The sequence below is a fragment of the Rhineura floridana genome, chromosome 8 (genome assembly GCF_030035675.1).
Source record: "Rhineura floridana isolate rRhiFlo1 chromosome 8, rRhiFlo1.hap2, whole genome shotgun sequence".
In the NCBI taxonomy this organism is placed as follows: domain Eukaryota; kingdom Metazoa; phylum Chordata; class Lepidosauria; order Squamata; family Rhineuridae; genus Rhineura; species Rhineura floridana.
In genome coordinates, this window is record NC_084487.1 from 51,440,227 (window position 1) to 51,458,348 (window position 18,122).

At 38.9% G+C, this 18,122-nt stretch overlaps 1 protein-coding gene across 9 annotated transcripts in view; it reads right to left on the reverse strand.

The window, feature by feature from the left end:
* The window catches only part of CNOT4 (CCR4-NOT transcription complex subunit 4), a 101,426-nt gene that overhangs the window by 50,953 nt on the left and 32,351 nt on the right, over positions 1-18,122 (reverse strand). For 4 of the 9 annotated variants that reach the window (XM_061639456.1, XM_061639460.1, XM_061639464.1 and 1 more), the window contains 5 exons: positions 14,584-14,670; positions 13,113-13,214; positions 11,804-11,929; positions 8,330-8,463; positions 3,754-3,909 (listed from right to left, as the gene is read on the reverse strand). In XM_061639456.1, the coding sequence (XP_061495440.1) occupies positions 3,754-3,909; positions 8,330-8,463; positions 11,804-11,929; positions 13,113-13,214; positions 14,584-14,670 (605 nt within the window). The remainder of the gene's footprint in view (positions 1-3,753; positions 3,910-8,329; positions 8,464-11,803; positions 11,930-13,112; positions 13,215-14,583; positions 14,671-18,122) is intronic. The other 5 variants (XM_061639458.1, XM_061639461.1, XM_061639459.1 and 2 more) reach the window with 3 other exon arrangements.

An 18,122-nucleotide genomic window follows, 5' to 3' on the forward strand; every position in this document is an offset into this window, starting at 1 on the left:
GATTAAATGGACAGGTATCCCACTGCAGGGAATGAAAGAACCAGTATTGGAACCAGTGAGCAGTGAGGTGACCAAGTTAACAATATCAAATTGTTCTGAGTAATATGAACAAAAAGGAAATGTGAGGTGCTCCAAAAAGATCTCTTCAAACTGAGTGAATGGTCATTAAAATGGCAAAAGCAATTTAATGTTAGTAAGTGTAAAGTAATGCATATCAGGGCAAAACATCCAACTTAATATATATGCTAATGGGATCCAAATTGGCTGTAACTGACCAGGCAAGAGATTTTGAGTCGTAGTGGACAGCTCAATGAAAATGTCAACCTAGTGTGCAGCAGCTATGAAAAAGCCTAATTCCAAATTAGGGATCATTAAGTAAGGGTTTGAAAATATTGTAATGCCATTCTACAAATTTATGGTGCAACCACACTTAGGAATACTATATACACTTCTGGCCGCTAAACGTTAAAAAAAAAAAGATACTGTAGAGGTGGAAAAGGTTGCCAAAAAGGTAACCAAAATAATCAAGGGGCTGGAGGAAATCCCCCAGGAGGAAAGGTTTACAACATTTGGGATTTTTTTAGTTTAGAAAAAGGGCAAAGAAGGAAGGACATAAGACACTTATTTATTTATTAAACTTTTATCCCACCCTTCTTCCCAGAAGACGCCCAAGGCAGCAAGAAGAAACTGTAGTGAGATAAGTTCTTCCTCCATGTCTCACAAATATTGGAATCTGGGGTCATCCAATGAAGCTGAATGTTAGAAGATTAATGACAAACACAAAAAGTACTCCTCCACACAGCACATTGTTAAACTAAGTAACACGTTACCACAAGATAAAGGGACAGCTATCAACTTGGCTTTAAATGGGTTTTAGACAAATTCATGGAGGATAAGGATATTAATGGCTACTAACCGTGACGACCGTATAGGACCTCCAGTAACTAGGCAGTATGCCTCTGAAAACCAGTTAGTGGGAAGCACAAGCGGAGACAGTGTTGTGTTTATGTTCTGTGTCCCATAGGCAGGCATCCGGTTCGCTGCTGTGAGAACAGGATACTGGACTAGATGTGTCTTTGGTCTAATCCAGCATGGCTCTTATGTTCTTAGCTATAATTATTGGTTTATTTGTAATGTCCATTTTGCAATGGACAGAACAGATCAGAACAAAACTGATCTCAAGAACTATATTCTGCTTTTTTTTACAGTCTATAAGATGAAATGACAAAGACCATAATAAATTACGTATTTTCAGAACCTGCTAAATAACCTTAGGCATATATGATTATATAAGATAAACATATCTCCTTTTTTCTATATCAATTAAACAATACATTTTCAAATATCCTAATGTATAAGACTGTTAAGACATTACTGAATTTTTGAATGAATAACTCTTTCCCTACAATATTTAACAATCTTAAATAACATATTAATTTTGCTGTGAGTGCATATTTCCACAGCTACTCTATCCAGTCTGTTACAGAAGTATAGTACTTTGTCTGCAGTCACCATTATTCCTTATTCAATGTACTGACAAAGCCTTCTATACAGTTTAAAAAGTAACAAAAAGAAGTATCAAGGAAGTAGGTAAACCATTTGCTGGTTTTGTCTCAGTCACAAGCATGTAAATGAGGAGAATCACTTCCTGCTTTTAACACTGAGACTTGTAAGATGAATTTAAGGAGCCCTTCAAAGCTATACTGGTCATTCCCAAACTCTTCCTAAAGTCTAATTCTAAGTGCCCTGATGTGGTCCTGTTTTCAAAAATGAGTTGATGCTGCAGGACTGGATAGCCAATCTCACCTGGATCCAATCACAGCAGCAGGGAACCATCACAAATAAGTATTCTACAAAGAATTAAGTGTGCCTGTTTAGAATTAACTTAAGGAAAAAAAATAGAAATCAAATGACCACTACATTCTAGCTCCAGCCTACATTTTAGAGAGGTTTTGGCAGAACTCTCCTCTTTCAAGCTCTGCTGAGAAGGGGGGAAAAAAAAGGATAGCAATCTGCACACTTGCAGAAATACCATAAGCTCGTGGGTAGAAAAAGAGACATATAAGTGTGTAATATTACATTGTTTCAGCCTATAATGTAACACACATACACCACTTCTAATCAACTGAAACCTGTGTATTTCTTAATGATTTTCTCATTTTATTTATCTTTCAGTTCTGCAGTCAGAAACATAGTTGTTTCACAAAGATTGTTTAATGTTCAAAACCCCTTTCTTATGAGTAGGCTGGAGTCCCTGTGAGGTCAGTGAAAGAATGCCTCTGAAAATCTCAACATCAGAGTTAGACTCAGGATCCATTTAGAGGAATTGGTTTCAAAAGTACCAGATTAGCCCATCTCATGAATAAAACTAGCCACAGGCAAAGGCTAGAACCCAAAGAGTCCCAATGTAAGAGTGAAAAGCACTTCCACCGCCTTGGGGCAGAGGGAAGATTGCCAATTCTTAATTTCAAATGTAGTCCTTTTGTGCCATGTTAAATCCTGTTTTGAAAGTTTTTCTGACCTTTTGGAGCAGTTGCGTGATGATGGTAGTGGTGATGGAGGAAGAGACTATAGTGGGGAAAAGGTGAGAAAGTCCTATTCATTGTGTGGACCTTTGGATCCTGGTCAGCTTAACCTGTACTGCAGACGTGTACAACATTCTCAAAGCATTTTTCATATGCCCATAACCAAACAAGAACCTAGGGGATGTTTAGTTTTATATAAAGGATTTCTACAATGTTTCAATAATACTATAATAATCTACAAAGGAATATCTAAAAAACAGACCATTTTCTTCTGAGCAGAGAAGTACCAAAGCTTAGGTAAGAGGGTCATGGGATGTTTTGTTAAATAAAGAAGGTCTTCCATTAGAATTGTACTTCCAGAAGTATTCACACTCGCAATGATTTCTAATTATGAAGTTTGAAGAATTAGTTTTCAATGCTTGAGTTGGTTCTCCTATTTACTACTAAGACTCACCATATACATTACTGATGTGACATGGGAGTAACCTCCTAGTTTGATCCTTCAGTACAGCAGAGACATTGGAACAGGAAACACTGGAGTCAGGCAACCTATATGGCTGCTTTCCCCCACCTCCATCTATTACACTGGGAAACCAGACCCTAAGAAAACAGTTTCCACACTGCAACGGTACACATTAAATAGGCCCTCAAGTCTTCCAGATTCAGAAGAATAATATAAGCCAGTATAGATATGTTATGCAACTTGGATTTTGAATCCAACATCCACAGATCTGAGTAGTTGTAGGAAGCGGGTAAGCTAATGCACCGCAATCCATTGTCATACTTGTGTAATACCAAAATATGTGGGTGAAGAGGGTAAAATATTTAGAACTGGCCAACTGAGTTCAAAGCATTCAACCAGTCAACTAAAGGATTTTTACCTAAAAGATTAGAGTTCCTACTATGCAGCATTTTCTCTTTAAAAACATTAAAGTTGTTTGCTGAAGTGAAATATGTAGTTTGCTATAACACTGACGCAGAAGGCAACTGTATAAAAATGTCTTGCCTGTTCACAACCCATACCTTTAATAATCACCTGTTAGCCTTCTCCTGAATAAACTGCCCACTGCAGAATAATGTGAAGTTCCCCCCACCTAGGTATCACCTAGTGGTTCAGGCCAACCTTTTTAATTTGAATCCAGCTCTCAAATAGAGGCTAGAGAATCATCCCTCCACATCAGTGGGAGAGAAAGAAAGCTAACTAAAGTATAAAAGGCAGCACAATTACCCGAAATCTGAATCTGGACCATCTGGAGTCATGTGTTCTGGGTCTGTGCCATTTTCTAAAATAGGAGGCGTTTTCCTGTGTTCCATTGTTAAGCCGTTGACTGATTTACTTGAACTCTGTAATGATGGCCAGGCATCTTTGTTATTACTGTTGGGTCTGGAAAGAGGTGAAAGTAAAAAAGAGTTCAAGTTATGGAGAAAGTCTTAATATTGAAACACTGGGGAAATTATTCCTCATGCCATATATGGTGCAAAGGAATAAGGAGATCTTCAACACAAATTTTAGTGTTTGCCCTTACGACTGTAGGAATAAATTGTTTCTTGCACCAGGCAGATTTACACTTACATTTGTAAACTTTTAGGTGAATCCGACCAAGATATGTGGTCCTTAAACTGTAATTTCATCCCAGTGTTTTCTATTTTTATTAATATTATTACCCCTGCCTTCCAGGTGATATGCTATTATATCCATGCAATGTCCTTGAGGATTCCCCCATGTGGCCTGCATTATACACTGTGGAAATATCACTACACCAGTTCTAGTGAAACTAAGTTCATCTACATTACCCGGTTCCTCTCATTTTAGGTATTTGTCCCAAAACTTTCCAAAAGTATGTTAATTTAAAGCATTGATCACTGAATAAGATTCTCTCAGCGGCTTTTGATACCGTTGACCACGGTATTCCCCTGGACCGCCTGGAGAGGCTGGGCATAGGGGGCACTGTAATGCAGTGGTTCCGTTCCTTCCTCTCTGATAGGTACCAGAGGGTGGCACTGGGGGATGAGGTCTCAGACCCATGGCCTCTCACTTGTGGGGTACCACAGGGTTCCATCCTCTCCCCGATGCTGTTTAACATTTATATAAAGCCGCTGGGAGCTATCATCAGGAGATGTGGGCTGCAATGTCATCAGTATGCGGATGACACGCAGCTCTATCTCTCATTCAAGTCTTCACCGGGGTTGGCTGTGGAAACCCTGTCCAAGTGCCTGGAGTCGGTGAGTGGCTGGATGGGAAGCAATAAGCTGAAGCTGAACCCTGACAAAACTGAGGTACTATTCGTGGGAGATAAGAGATGGTTGGGGGATGTTAAGTTGGTGCTTAATGGGGTACATTTGCCCCTGAAAGACCAAGTCCGCAGCCTGGGGGTCATTCTTGACTCCCAGCTGTCCATGGAGGTTCAGGTCTCGGCTGTAAGCTGGGCGGCATTGTATCAACTCCATTTGATACGACGGCTGCACCCCTACTTTCCAAACCATCTGCTCCCATTGGTGGTACATGCCCTGGTCTCCTCTCGCCTAGATGACTGTAATGCGCTCTACGTGGGGTTACCCTTGAAAACGGTGCAGAAGCTGCAACTGGTACAGAATGTCGTGGCTCGCCACATTAAGGGTAGCCGCCGGCAAGACCACATTACTCCAGTGCTGAAGGAGTTGCACTGGTTACCAGTTGCTTTCCGAGCCCAATTCAAGGTGTTGGTTTTGACCTTTAAAACCCTGTACAGTTTTGGCCCAGTCCATCTGAAAGAGCGCCTCCAGCATCATCAATGTTGCTGCCCAACAAGATTAGCCTCAAAAGACCTTCTCTCCGTCCCACCAGTTAAAACAGCTAGACTGCTGAGAACTAGGGAGAGGGCTTTTTCAATTGTAGCACCCACTCTATGGAATTCCCTCCCAAATGACATCCGCTATGCCCCCGCCATGATGAGCTTCCGCCGGACCCTGAAAACCTGGCTCTTCAGGCAGGCCTTTGGGGTGGGTTAGATTTTAGTGTTATTGTTGGAATTTTAAGGCTGTAATGTGAATTGTATGTTTTTATGTTGTGCGTTGCCCAGAGTGGCTGGACAACCAGCCAGATGGGCGACTAATAAATGTAATAAATAAATAAATAAAATGAATAAATTCTTCTGGTATGTAAAATTATTTAAGAGTCTGAATAAAAGCAAACTGAAATAGGGAATTACATCTTTAAAAAGATATTCCTGCTGGATTTTGTATGCATATGCTAATAGATATTAACATTAACCATCAATGTAATTATAGACGTTTCTTTCTCCTCATTAGTCCCTTTGGTTCATCTGATTATTTTTGAAAGCATCATCCCTATAAGGAATGAAGGATATTTAGAACTGCATCTTACACTGAATGTGTTGGAGACCTGTATTATACTGTACATCCTCATCTTCTTGAAAGCAATGTCTTGCCTTACCATTCATTCCTTGAAATGCAATGAATTTATGAGTTCTCAGAATGAAAGTGGAACAAGCACACATAATACTGCTTCCTAAAACCAAGCAAAACCAAGGCTGTAATTAGAAAACTTGGTTGCATTTTTAGTTTTCATACCAAGTCTCTCATCTATCCACACATTTCTAGATTGGCTCCATAACTCAGTCACTGCAAGAAGATAAATATAGTACCACTGTCAGTCCCATTTACCAAGTTGACAATTAATCTCATATCATGCTTATCTATTAGTCTACTCTCTGTTCTAAAGTCCATAACTATATGGTATTTGCTTCTGTCTAAATCTCACTTCTAGATTTTAAGACTGATAACTGATGAATTCATAAATTGGCTTCTTTTAGACAGCCATTTAAAGTTACTGCCCAGATGCACTGGAGGAATCAAAGTAGTAGGAACCTAAGCCTTTGCCTATGGACCAATGAAAGATATCTGGTGCAGAGAGGTTCATAACAGAGAAAGCACAAAAAAATCTTCATGAAGTAGCCTTTAGCAGCAGATAAATTTTTCTATTTTGAATAGAAATCTGTATTTGCTATTCAGATGACACTTGTTTCAGGAGCAAAACTGAACTCTAAGGCCATGGAAAGTCACATGCTCACTTATTAGATTCGTAGCTAAGAATGGCAAACAAACATCAAAACAGATGATAAGAGGGTACCAAGAAGCTAGCATTTAAAAAAATTCTTCATCTTTCAAGCTGTCTGGGATCTTACAAAATTAATCAATTGAGATTTAAGAGACCACTGAGGGAGCACAGACAATTCAGGCAACATGCACCAGTAGGTGCTGAGCTTATTCTCACTTTGTTTTGTGGGGCACATAAAATGGTCATGCATGCCCAATCCACCATTAGTCATCAAAGTCCCACCTTGGATCTTTTTGCAAGAATGGGAATAAAGTCCCAGATAAACTCCTACTGCTGAAACTGACTAGAGCCAAATTTGTTGCCATTTCAGAATACTCTGTTTTCTTGTTGTCACTTCTTGCCTTATGGTGGGACTTCATCAGGTCTGACTACTCTGTGCAGACCACCCTGTGAGAGAAAATATCACTTGACCCTTTCATGACAATTGGTTAATTTCTCTTGAAGCTCTTGAACAGTATTTCTCTCTAAAGCTCACATTAACTCAATAGTCAGAGTATAACAAGAAGGTATGAGACGCTCTCAAATGACAAAACTGAGATGATGTCCCACCCAGAGTCAAAATATCAGCAAGGTTGTAAGAAAAATCGACACGTCTAATCCAAATTCTGCTAATAAAATTCTACTTTTATAAATCTCTTGTCAACTTTCCTGAATGCAAGATTCTTCATTTCCTTTAAGAGATAAAGTCAATCCACTATTTGGCATTAGACAAAGTAGTTTAGGATCCTAAGCAAGGTAGCTCTTGAAAGCTTATTTGAAAAGTATTCCTATTTAAGAAAGCCTCTAAAGAGTCCCAATTTTTGTCCACCATTTGTTTGCTATGGTCATGAAGTACTGATGTTCATTTGCAAACAGATTTTCCCATGCAATCAGTTAAGTTCCTCTGCATTAATGGCTGAAGAGGCTTAACCAGAGGTGACGGCACCATGACAACCATTATAACTTAAGTAGTATTTTGCAAGTACAAATATTACTTCAGATTCTAAACATTAACAGCACTTCTACCAACCAGTTAAGCTTTTCCAGAAATAGACAACCACTTAAAATTATAACTTGGAATATCTAGGTGCTAACTTTAAAAAATCCTTAGCAATATTTTGTTACACAGACATATAAACCTATGTTACCCTGTCAAACTCTGCACCCTAGATATCAGCAGCCAACTTATTTTAACACAAACTTCAGCTAAGTTGCCAAGAATCAGAACTTTTCACAAATTAACTTTGTCTTTCAGATGAGCCCTCCATGGCATTCTCACCTTCTAAAGGCAAGGCTGAACCAATTTGTTCATAATAATGAAGTGTTGTATTTAAAATGAGTAAATATCATAATTTGTATTCCCAGTTTAAAGGCATACCCTGCTGATTTCACAATAGTAAACAATGCTCTAGTTAGAACATTTGCTGAAACTTAAATTCAGAATGTATCACAAAACCTTATCAGTGTAGGCATAAGTGCGGAGATGTTCTATTTTCACTACATATATAGGTGTGGCAGCAGCTTTCATTTAAGTAAACACACGCACAAGTGTTTGAAAATGCTGCATACATCTGTATAATGATGTAAGGGAAGTAAGATGTCATGTGTGCTGGCTTAAGCAAGTAAGGCAGTGAACCACAGTGCTGAGGGAGAGAAAAAAAGGGGTTTGATGAAAACTAAAAAGCACTGACAGAGAACCTTTACTTACACATCGTACCTCTGTAGTGAAGCCACTTTGTTCTTGTTCTTGTCAACTACATTTGAAGACAGCTGGAGGAAGTTGGGGTTTAACTTGTACAACTCTTGCAGTAATTTCTGTTCGTATTCCTGATGCTTACCAGCCTGCAGTGAGAAAAATTTATAACCTGGTAATTTAAAGTGAATGTTTCTACAGCAAATTCCCTTCTTCTGCTCAAGCTTGAATTTGAAAGGTCCGTCTGTGCAATAAAAAGTCATTTTAAGCTGGCCTAGTTCATGTCCCCCCCAAATCACAAGCCTATGACAACTATTTTGGCTTTTTTTGGTAAGAGTGTCACTTTGCTGCTGCATAAAGCAGAAAATTAGGTTTACTATAAATTAGATAAGACCTTTCCAATTTAAGTGAAAGCTCAACTCAGAACAATTCATGATAATGATCACATTTCATATTATTATAAAATGCCCATTTTAGTTTCTTTAGTAAACTGCTCTTTGTGTAAGGAGACACAAAGTGATTAGTTAAAGTAGGGATAGGGAACTGGGGGACCTCAATTCCCATCCTCCCCAACCACTGTCTGTGCTTGCTGGGGCTGATATGAGTTGGGAATACAACAACATTGGAAGGGCTCAGGTTCCCCATCCCTGTCTTAGCCTTCAAGCTACTTTTAGCTCTAGCTATGTCTAGAGACATGAATGAAGGTCCAGAAAAGAACCGCTCCCCTCCCCCCTCCCCCTCAATTTTTTGAAAAAAAGTCTTGGGGGAACAGGAAAAAACATCACTCCCACAAAAGTTTCCAGTTTTTTCCCAAGGCTTCACATCTCTAGCTATGTTACAATTTAACGTTAAACAAGTTTTCAAGTAAGTACAAAAGACAATTTTGATTTGTGAAAAGAATGACCTCAGCACTCAACTTTTCATGAATGAATTCTGAACTTTTGTGCAAAAGTTCTTACATGAACTTAGATCCGTTAACCAAATGTTAGATTTAACATGTAACCTGTGCGCTCATCAATGTTCATAACAGCCCACCCCAAATGCAAAGATGCTCAACACAAACTCTTAAAATGGAAAACTTAATTTTACTGTTATATACACCCATTTGAGCAATGTGGTCAGGATAGCAAACATGGCAGCTTTGCAAAGTTTTCTGAGAGATTCCCTGGAAACACGATGAGGACATAGTAGTCCCTTAAGGTGAATGTCCATTGACATATATAGATACACATTGTTTGCTAACTACTAACAAAGGGTACTAACTAGATACAACTCAATGAGAAGGAGGAGAAATGTTTTCCTTGGTGGAGAGAGTCCTAAAAGTCTTGCAACACTCAGTAGGCTTATGAAGGTAGGAAGCAAGGGCTTTACAGACATTTCAGGCAGGGGTCTCTTCAGGCTTCTGGGCACATTTGCAAATGATAGAAACTGTGATGGGCACCACACATACATCAACCAAGCACACACAACAATCTATTATACTGGTTACAACAGAATGCTTCTTTCAAGGATAATTTCCGCAAAGTGAGTGGTGGGGGAAAGGAACCCTGTGGGTGACAAGGAAAGCCTCTGTGGATAGCATGTGCACCTGATCTTGGGGGTGCCCTCATCTAGAGTGTGTAAAGTATATTCCTAAGTATCCTTGTATTCTGGAAAGAAAGAAGGTAGATGTCTATCTTGGGTAAAGTGAAAACAGTCAGACATTAAGCCTGGGTAAAACAGTAAAATCCGAGTCAAAACACTACATCCTTATCCACCACCAAAGAAAGGTATATCAGAATACAACTAACAACTCACTCTACGAGCAGAAGAGACAGCAACAAGAAAAACCACTGAAAAGTGTAGATAACAAATTGCCATAGGTTTGAAAGGCTTATTTCTATAAAACTTTAAAAAGCAGGGGAATTGGCCAGCTATAGTGAATGCATCAGGGCAGCAGACCTCCTCTCTGAGATATTGTACTGGCCTACAAATTTGTAAAAATGCAAACAGAATTTGGGTTGGTCTTCCACAATCCAATCCACTTCCTGTATAGCTTGGAAGAATCTGGTAACATGTGCCTCTGAGCATATGGTGAGTGGTAGCAACACTTGCAATGAGCCCAAATAACAGAAACAAGTAATGTGCTGTGCTGGTTCTCATTTTAGAAGAGAGGAAGCATAAAGACTGTTGATGTGGTTCAGATATTCACTTTCAATTTGTTTGATTAACTTGGCAATTTTAGTGACGTTTCCTATGGTAATCTTGGTAAGACAAAGACATTAAGGGATTCAAACGTAGGTGATAGCTAGTATTTCTGATTGTACACATAAATTCAGCAGTTCTTAACTTTTAATGCATGACCACAATAAATGGAAAAAATCTGCTCCCTGATCTCCTCATTTAGCAATTGCTAGAGATGCAGTAACATATGTAGCAGTTTTAAAAGTTAATTCTCTATTAATAAGGTGGTTTAACTTTGCTAGAGACACTTTAATGCTTTTATAGGAATAAGATATCATTACTGATGAAGAATGCATGTCCAAAATACATTCAATTTTTAAAAAATATTCCTTCAAGATATATCAAAGTCTAGTATAAACTGTTGCACTCCCAGGGTATCCTAATGCTTAATGCAGCCTTTCCCAACCAGTGTGCCTCCAGATGTTGTTGGACTACAATTCCCATCTTTCCTGACCATTGGCAATGCTGGCTGAGGCTGATGGGAGTTGTGGTCCAACAACATCTGGAGGCACACTGGTTGGGAAAGGCTGGCTTAATGTCTTCTTAGTTTTAACAAAATTCAGATATATTCTGGAAATACCACTTTCACTAAACTTCCAAATGAATTCCCCCCCCCACAAAGATGTACAGTATAATGTTTGTCACACTATATATACACACAACTTAAAATGCCTTATTTGAAAGAAGGGAAAAATAACATCCATCACTAACTAATGAACTGTCACAGGAAATCACTTACCTATTTTATTTTTATATTTTAAATTAAAAAAATTAAAAACACATCTACTTATAAACAGAGTATGCAAATCTATTTGCTACCTTTCCCAGTTCAGACAGTATCACTTCTAATTTGTAACAAGAACTCTTTGCAGTCTTTATTATGTTTCCTCTCAATCTAGCCTTGGGCAGGAGGTTACCGTTATCTCCACTTCAAAAATAAGGGACAGAGAATAAGAGTCAGGCCAGTTTGGACATAACTATCCTGGCTTAATAACAAAAATCAGGCCGTCATGCTCCCCACTCTCCCCATGTGCTGGTTTCAACACTTCGGACTATGGTTTAAAGAAACCATAACTGAAATGGGAACTGTAGTTTCAGCACTGATTTACGCTGTAATCCAGTACACACTTTCCTGGGAGTAAGTCCCATTGAAACCAATGGAATTTACTTCTGAGTAGGTATGTATTGGATTGCAGCCTTACTAATCAGGATCTGAAATGAGAAAACTGCAGTAATATTTTGTGGTACAGGTTGCAACCCACATACCTGCATCTCCTCTTTTGTGAAACTGGCTGCTTCATCCCCTAATTCATGTAGATACATACAGTCTGGTTTTGGACACTGCATGTTCTTCAGAAAATAACTGCAATATTTTGTGGTACCTAAAGATGCCTGGTGGAAAACAAAACATCTCAGTAATTATAAAGAAGAGCTAACTATATATTGCAGAAGTAAACCTGTTTTAAAATTCAGCTTTTGATGCCGTGGTGCTTAACTACTTAAACTGGTTAGACATTTACCACTACAATTGAGCCTTATTCTCATATAGTTACAAACCAGAGCTTGGAAGTAATTAGTTACAAAAAATGTATTACTTGTAATTTATTACTTTTTTGAGGAACGAGTGGGTAATTCCTTTACATTTTGATTGTAATAGAAAGCGGTGTAATTTTATTACTTTTGAGGGGTAATTGTAATGTTTCCAGCATTACTTTTGGCCATTACTTGGGGGGGCAGGGGAAGTCTTCTGCTCCTCTGATTTGTGGATAAAAATTGTGCGCCTCAAACTGGGCTTCTGTGCAGCATCGCTCTTCCCTCATGCTCTGTGGGTGGGTAGGAAGCGACGAGGGAGGAAGTAGAGAGCAAGACGGGGTGGAGTGGAAATAACAATTGTCTGAAAAAATGGACGGTGGTGGAAAAGAATGGAGTGGAGGGGGAAAGCAGCTGGAGGGCAAGAACACAGATAAAGAGAAGGAGGCAGCAGCGGAATGGAGATAAAGAACTGTGGAGGTGAAAGATTGTGTGTGTGTGCGTGAGCATACTATGTTTGCAGTTGGCATGCAAAGCAGCCTCCGCCACCCACCCTGGCTACTTTGCTGCATTTGCAGTGTTTTAACTTTTTTGCATCTCAGAGGAAAATGTTGGCTTGGGTCGGTGTCTCTTAGTTCGTGGCAGAGCAGGGTCCGGGAGGTGGTTAAGTCAGAGAGATTATGCTGGCTGGCTGAGAGAGTGTGTGTGTTGCACTTGGTTTGATGTGAAAAGATCTGAGTAGCAACCTCTGCCTCCTTTACCACCGGAGAGATCACTACCACTGTCTTATAGATAAAAATAATTATTCTACTACTTCTGGGTGTGCATGTTTATTTTTAATGCTGCTTTAGGTGCAATTTAAGTGTAACTGTAGTGATTACTTTTGAGTAACGGTAAAGTAACCAATTCCTTTCTGAACAATTTTAATTGTAATGGTAATTTATTCCTTTTTGGAGCCATGTAACAGTAAATGTAATTTATTCCTTTTAAAAACTAATCTTCCAAGCTCTATTACAAACACTTATAATACACACATTAATATTACCTTAAGTGTTCTTCCATCTACTACCACATTATTGACACACTGTATGGCTCTGAGTGCATCTTCTGACCGGATGTAAGTTACATATGCACTTGCACTTGGACCCTAGATAATTAAAAAAGGTTTAAGCATACAGTTCAGTTAATTATTTAACCTATAATGTAGCATTGAACTTCACAAAATTCTGAAGTATTTAATATAGAAGTTATTAAAATAAACTATGGAAGAAGCCCTCTGCAAAGGATTCATCATACTTTACAGAAGTGCAGTAATAATTATGATTGCAATGTTTGATTAGTTTAACTAGATTATAGGAGTGCCGCTCATTAATCGGACAGCAGATTTAAAAAACATTTTTGTAATACTAGTACTTATAGAAACTCCATCTGGCAAGCACCATTTTAAGAAGCACTTGCACCTGGAATACAAACATGAGGAATACCTCTAAGACAATGTCTGCCACAACATGAATGCAAAACCTAAATACAATTGCTTCAGAATGAATTAAATTTACATGTGGGTAAAACAATCAATAAGCTGAAACTAAAACCTTACAAGGTTGAAATAATGACTTGCTGAAATTAGGTTTGAACTGACAGCTTCCCAGCTAAATGACTGCTATGTGCACTGACCCATAAGACATTCATAACAATGAGACCACCATAGTTTTACCCCCAAATCTTTATCATGCAATTAGATTCTCTTCTTTCCTTACAATTACTTTGTAACTTTTTACCTGATCTTTGCTCCTCTATCCATTTTGAAGCCAACGTCTAAAAGCTTAAAAGTGCCCAAAGTAATATATTCCTTCGTACTAATAAATTTGAAGGAAGAAAGTAGCATATACTTTGAGACAGGAATGAATCTTCGCATTAGTATGACATTAGCATGTTCACCAGATTAACGTATAATCAGAGAACTTCAATGAGGCACAATGCAAACTCAGAAAACAAGTGAAAAACTGCAACAGATTTCTAGTATATCGACTTCTGCACCACCAAACAGCTGCGGCAACTCATGGGACATTTCAGGTTAGAATGCAAGTACACCTCTGAACAGATATACATGGAGAGAAAAATAAGAGCCTACATTCTAAACTGAACAAATAAGAAGACTTGGACACATATTTGCAGGGAAGTGTCATTTCAAATCATGTTCTATAGATAAAGACTTCCCAATAAAAACAGAAAAAAACAGAATTAAACAGATTACATTTAAAGGATGCCCTTAACTGAAATAACATTCCAATTCATGGTATTTAAATATTTCACTGGTGAGCATTCTAGGTTGTAGAATTAATTGGATTCTGATTATTAGTATATGTAGAGTAAAATAGGGCTGTTGAAGTTATTTTTTTCTGGAATGTTTTTGTCCAAAGTGTGTCAACACTCAATCATCCACATGCCATTGAAATTGCTGAAGACCAGCTGAACACCCACCTCTTGCCCAGGACAAATGGAAGTCAGTATCTTACCTGTGAGCCGGCATATGATGTGCTGTTGTTGATGACAACTTTGTGTATTTTACCAAATTTCCCAAAATATTCTGGCCTTTTCAAAACCTGTATGGAAAATTAATTTAACTGATATAAAAGCAATATTAACAAGCAGCTCAAACAAAACTCAGACCACTATTTAAACCTTACTTGATTAAGAAACTATTTTTACTCACTTTGAAAATTCTTTGTAACAAAGTTAAAGGGATATTGTTAAGTAGTTACAAATGAATTATGCAAAACAGTGGCAATTAAGCAAATCCCAGCACCAACCACTCGAGAAGTGAGATTTTATTGTCCCAGATTTGGAAACGCACCCTAGCTCCTATCTTGGTTGATTTAGGCAGAAACCTACTTATCCAACTGTTGCTCCGTTAGTAATGACAGTATTTATTAATGAGCACATATCACCAGAGCTTGGAAAAGTTACTTTTTTGAACTACAACTCCCATCAGCCCCAGCCAGCATGGCCACTGGATTGGGCTGATGGGAGTTGTAGTTCAAAAAAAGTAACTTTTCCGAGCTCTGCATATCACATACTGCCTTTGCTACATTTAGTGCCAGATAGCTTCAGCCTTCTCTCTCCTGAAGCCTATCCATATTATAATGGGTTCCTTCCAATGGCCCTCAGTCCCTACCACAGAAAATCCAAGTCTTAAGCAAGTGTGAAAAAACATGAAATTATGGGGCTATATGAGGCCCATAAGGGCACTCTATAAGGTTGGTGCTACTATTGAAAAGGCCCTACTCCTGATAACCCTCCCTCATATTTCAGTCACCAGGGATTGGCAAATCTTGGAGCAATACCCTGTAATGAGGGTTGAATGAGGAGAACAGCAGGTACAATACAGGAGAAGGCAGTACCCAGGCCCTAAACCATTTTAGACTTTTTAAAAAATTTAAGAGCCAACACCACTGAGTCCAAAAGCAAACAGGTAGCCAGTGCAGATCAACAGGACTGCCGGGCAACAGGTACAGCGGGCACAGATGTAACAGGACCACAGCCACAAGTGACCCCAGACTATCTCTTTTTTTTAGTTAATTTCTAGCCCTCATAGAAAGCAAGTTATGAAGCAAGATGTACATGTACCCTTCTAAGCAAATTCCCTGAGGTGAGGCAGCCTGGTTGCTCCTGCTTTTTGGTGTTTTTAGCCAATGAGTAAAGTTAGAGATGAGACTGATGAGTGAGGTAAATGAGTGATCCTAAGGCACCACTATTTCCCCCTCCCTTTTATTGCATTTTTCCTGCTTTCATCTCATGTTCTAATCCTTGGAATCGCTATAGTTTGCCCTCCTTTTTCCTAGCAACCAGGACACCTCTTTTCTGTGGTGGGTTCATAACAACTTTGCTGATACACCTATAGAACTCGTTATATAGCTAACTTACAGTATAATGGTATACATGTCTACTCAGAAGTAGAAAGGTGAAGGCCTGGGGAAAAACCAGAAAATATTTGGGGGGGGGTGATGTTTTTTTCTATCTATTCCCTGAAGTCTTTTTGTTCTTCTTTCAAAAATTTGAAACATTAAAAACTTTGGGTTATGAAAAATTCTTATGAAAAATTCTCTTCTAGAATGATGAATAAAATATTCATGACAAGGTGTTTATAAATTTCCTTCTCCAAAATGATTTCAAAAACCAAGTAACAAGAAGACATTTAAGACTATGTACAGTATCATATAATTATAGTTCCTGTTCAATCAGTACAGTAGGGCCCCGCTAATACGGCGGGTTAGGAACCAGGCCCCCGCCGTAAAGCGGAACCCATTGACTATAATGGGCCACGTCGTGTGAAAATGACACGAAAATGTCGCAAAATCAGCTTTAAAACGGGGAATTTCCCCAAATTGAAAGCCGCCGCATGAGCGGAATGCCGGTAAGTGGGGCCCTACTGTATACCAATTTGTATCTGTCTGAATAAACTGTACTTTTAATACACCAAACATGATGATTTTATGAGAAAACCAAGTTATATGTTTTATATTCCTAAAGTAACAAAGTATATTTTACTCTGTAAAGGGTGCTTTAAAAAACTGCATATTTTTCCAGTTTCCCCAAAAGGGGAGGGGGTTCCCATGGTTTCAAAATTTCTAGAAATTTCACATCTCTACTCAGATGCAAGTCTTTGCATTTAATGGGGCTTACTCCCAGGTAAATGGATATAGAATTGCCGCCTAAGCTTTCGTTTAGGAGTTGACATTGGGGAACAGCAGGACTCCTATGTCTTTAATAGCTGTGTGGCAGACAGAAATTCAGTAAGTTAAGTCTCGTTTAGTATGGAAATACAATTATGGGAAAAACTTCACCTGTTCACATTCTGTCTATCAGATATTTTATTACAGATGTGGTCACCAATTCATTTTTGGGCCCTCCACTCCACCTATAAAAGAGGACACAAATTTGCATACAACACAAAGCACTGGCAAATCTATGCAAATCTGCATCTTCTTTGTGACGGGGTCAAAGGGCCCAACCTACCAGGCCCAGAAAATCCTGTTGGCACCCCTGCAGATGGAACACCAACATAGCAATATCCTAAAGCAGTGATTCTCCAACCCAGGCACACTGGTGCGCCCTAAGAGGTGGCTAGGAGTGCCTCAAGTATTATGAAAGTATATTTTAAAAATGAGAAGAAACCCATCTGTATAGGGTAATAGTTTTCCATAATTTATTTTTATTCATAGTTTAAAATATATTAATATATTTTTAATTTTGTACACGAAGTGCACCAGAAATGTTTTATATGTTTTACAGTGCGCCGCAAACAAAAAAAGTTTGAGACCCACTGTCCTAAAGTGACCAGTTTCAGATAGTCTGGTGACAGTGTTGCACCAACCAAAATTTCTGGAAGCGTTTAAGGGCAAGCCCATGTAAAGGGCATGGTATGCTTTAGCAACCTTCAGACTGAACTACCATGGCCAGAAATGTCTTCCTCAAGATAGAGTATACCTGGCATATCAGCCGAAACGCTTCTAGCCTACCAGGTGAATATCCAGATCAAGGAGCACTCCAAAGCTGAAAGTCTCCTTCTTTAGGGAAGTGCAACCCCATCCAAGACAGACTATACAACTAACCACAGCTCAACTGGTTCTCACAACCAACAATATTTCTGTCTTAATTAAGATTGTTTCTCCACATCTAGTCACACACTGTCCCTTCAAGACATCAGTTCAGAGTTTCCACTGTCTCTCTAGGATATGATGAAAATATGGGTGTGTGCACACGTGCACGTGCGTGTTGAGCATCAGCAGCAGACTGATGACATTTCAGCCCAGATCTCCAAACTAAAGGTCATGAGGCAGAGTAATAGTCAACCAGCACCACTTTATGAAAGCTATCCTGCAGGAATGACCAAGTGAGCCAAGTGATGTACCCTAAAGCCCTGTAAAGAATACTGTGGTTGATGGTATTGGGACACTGCCAAAAGGTCCAGGAGAATCAGCCAATTTGAAAAGGAACTTATTTGGCAACCATGGTAATTACAGCAAAAGTTCAGAATACAATTACTGCAAATGAA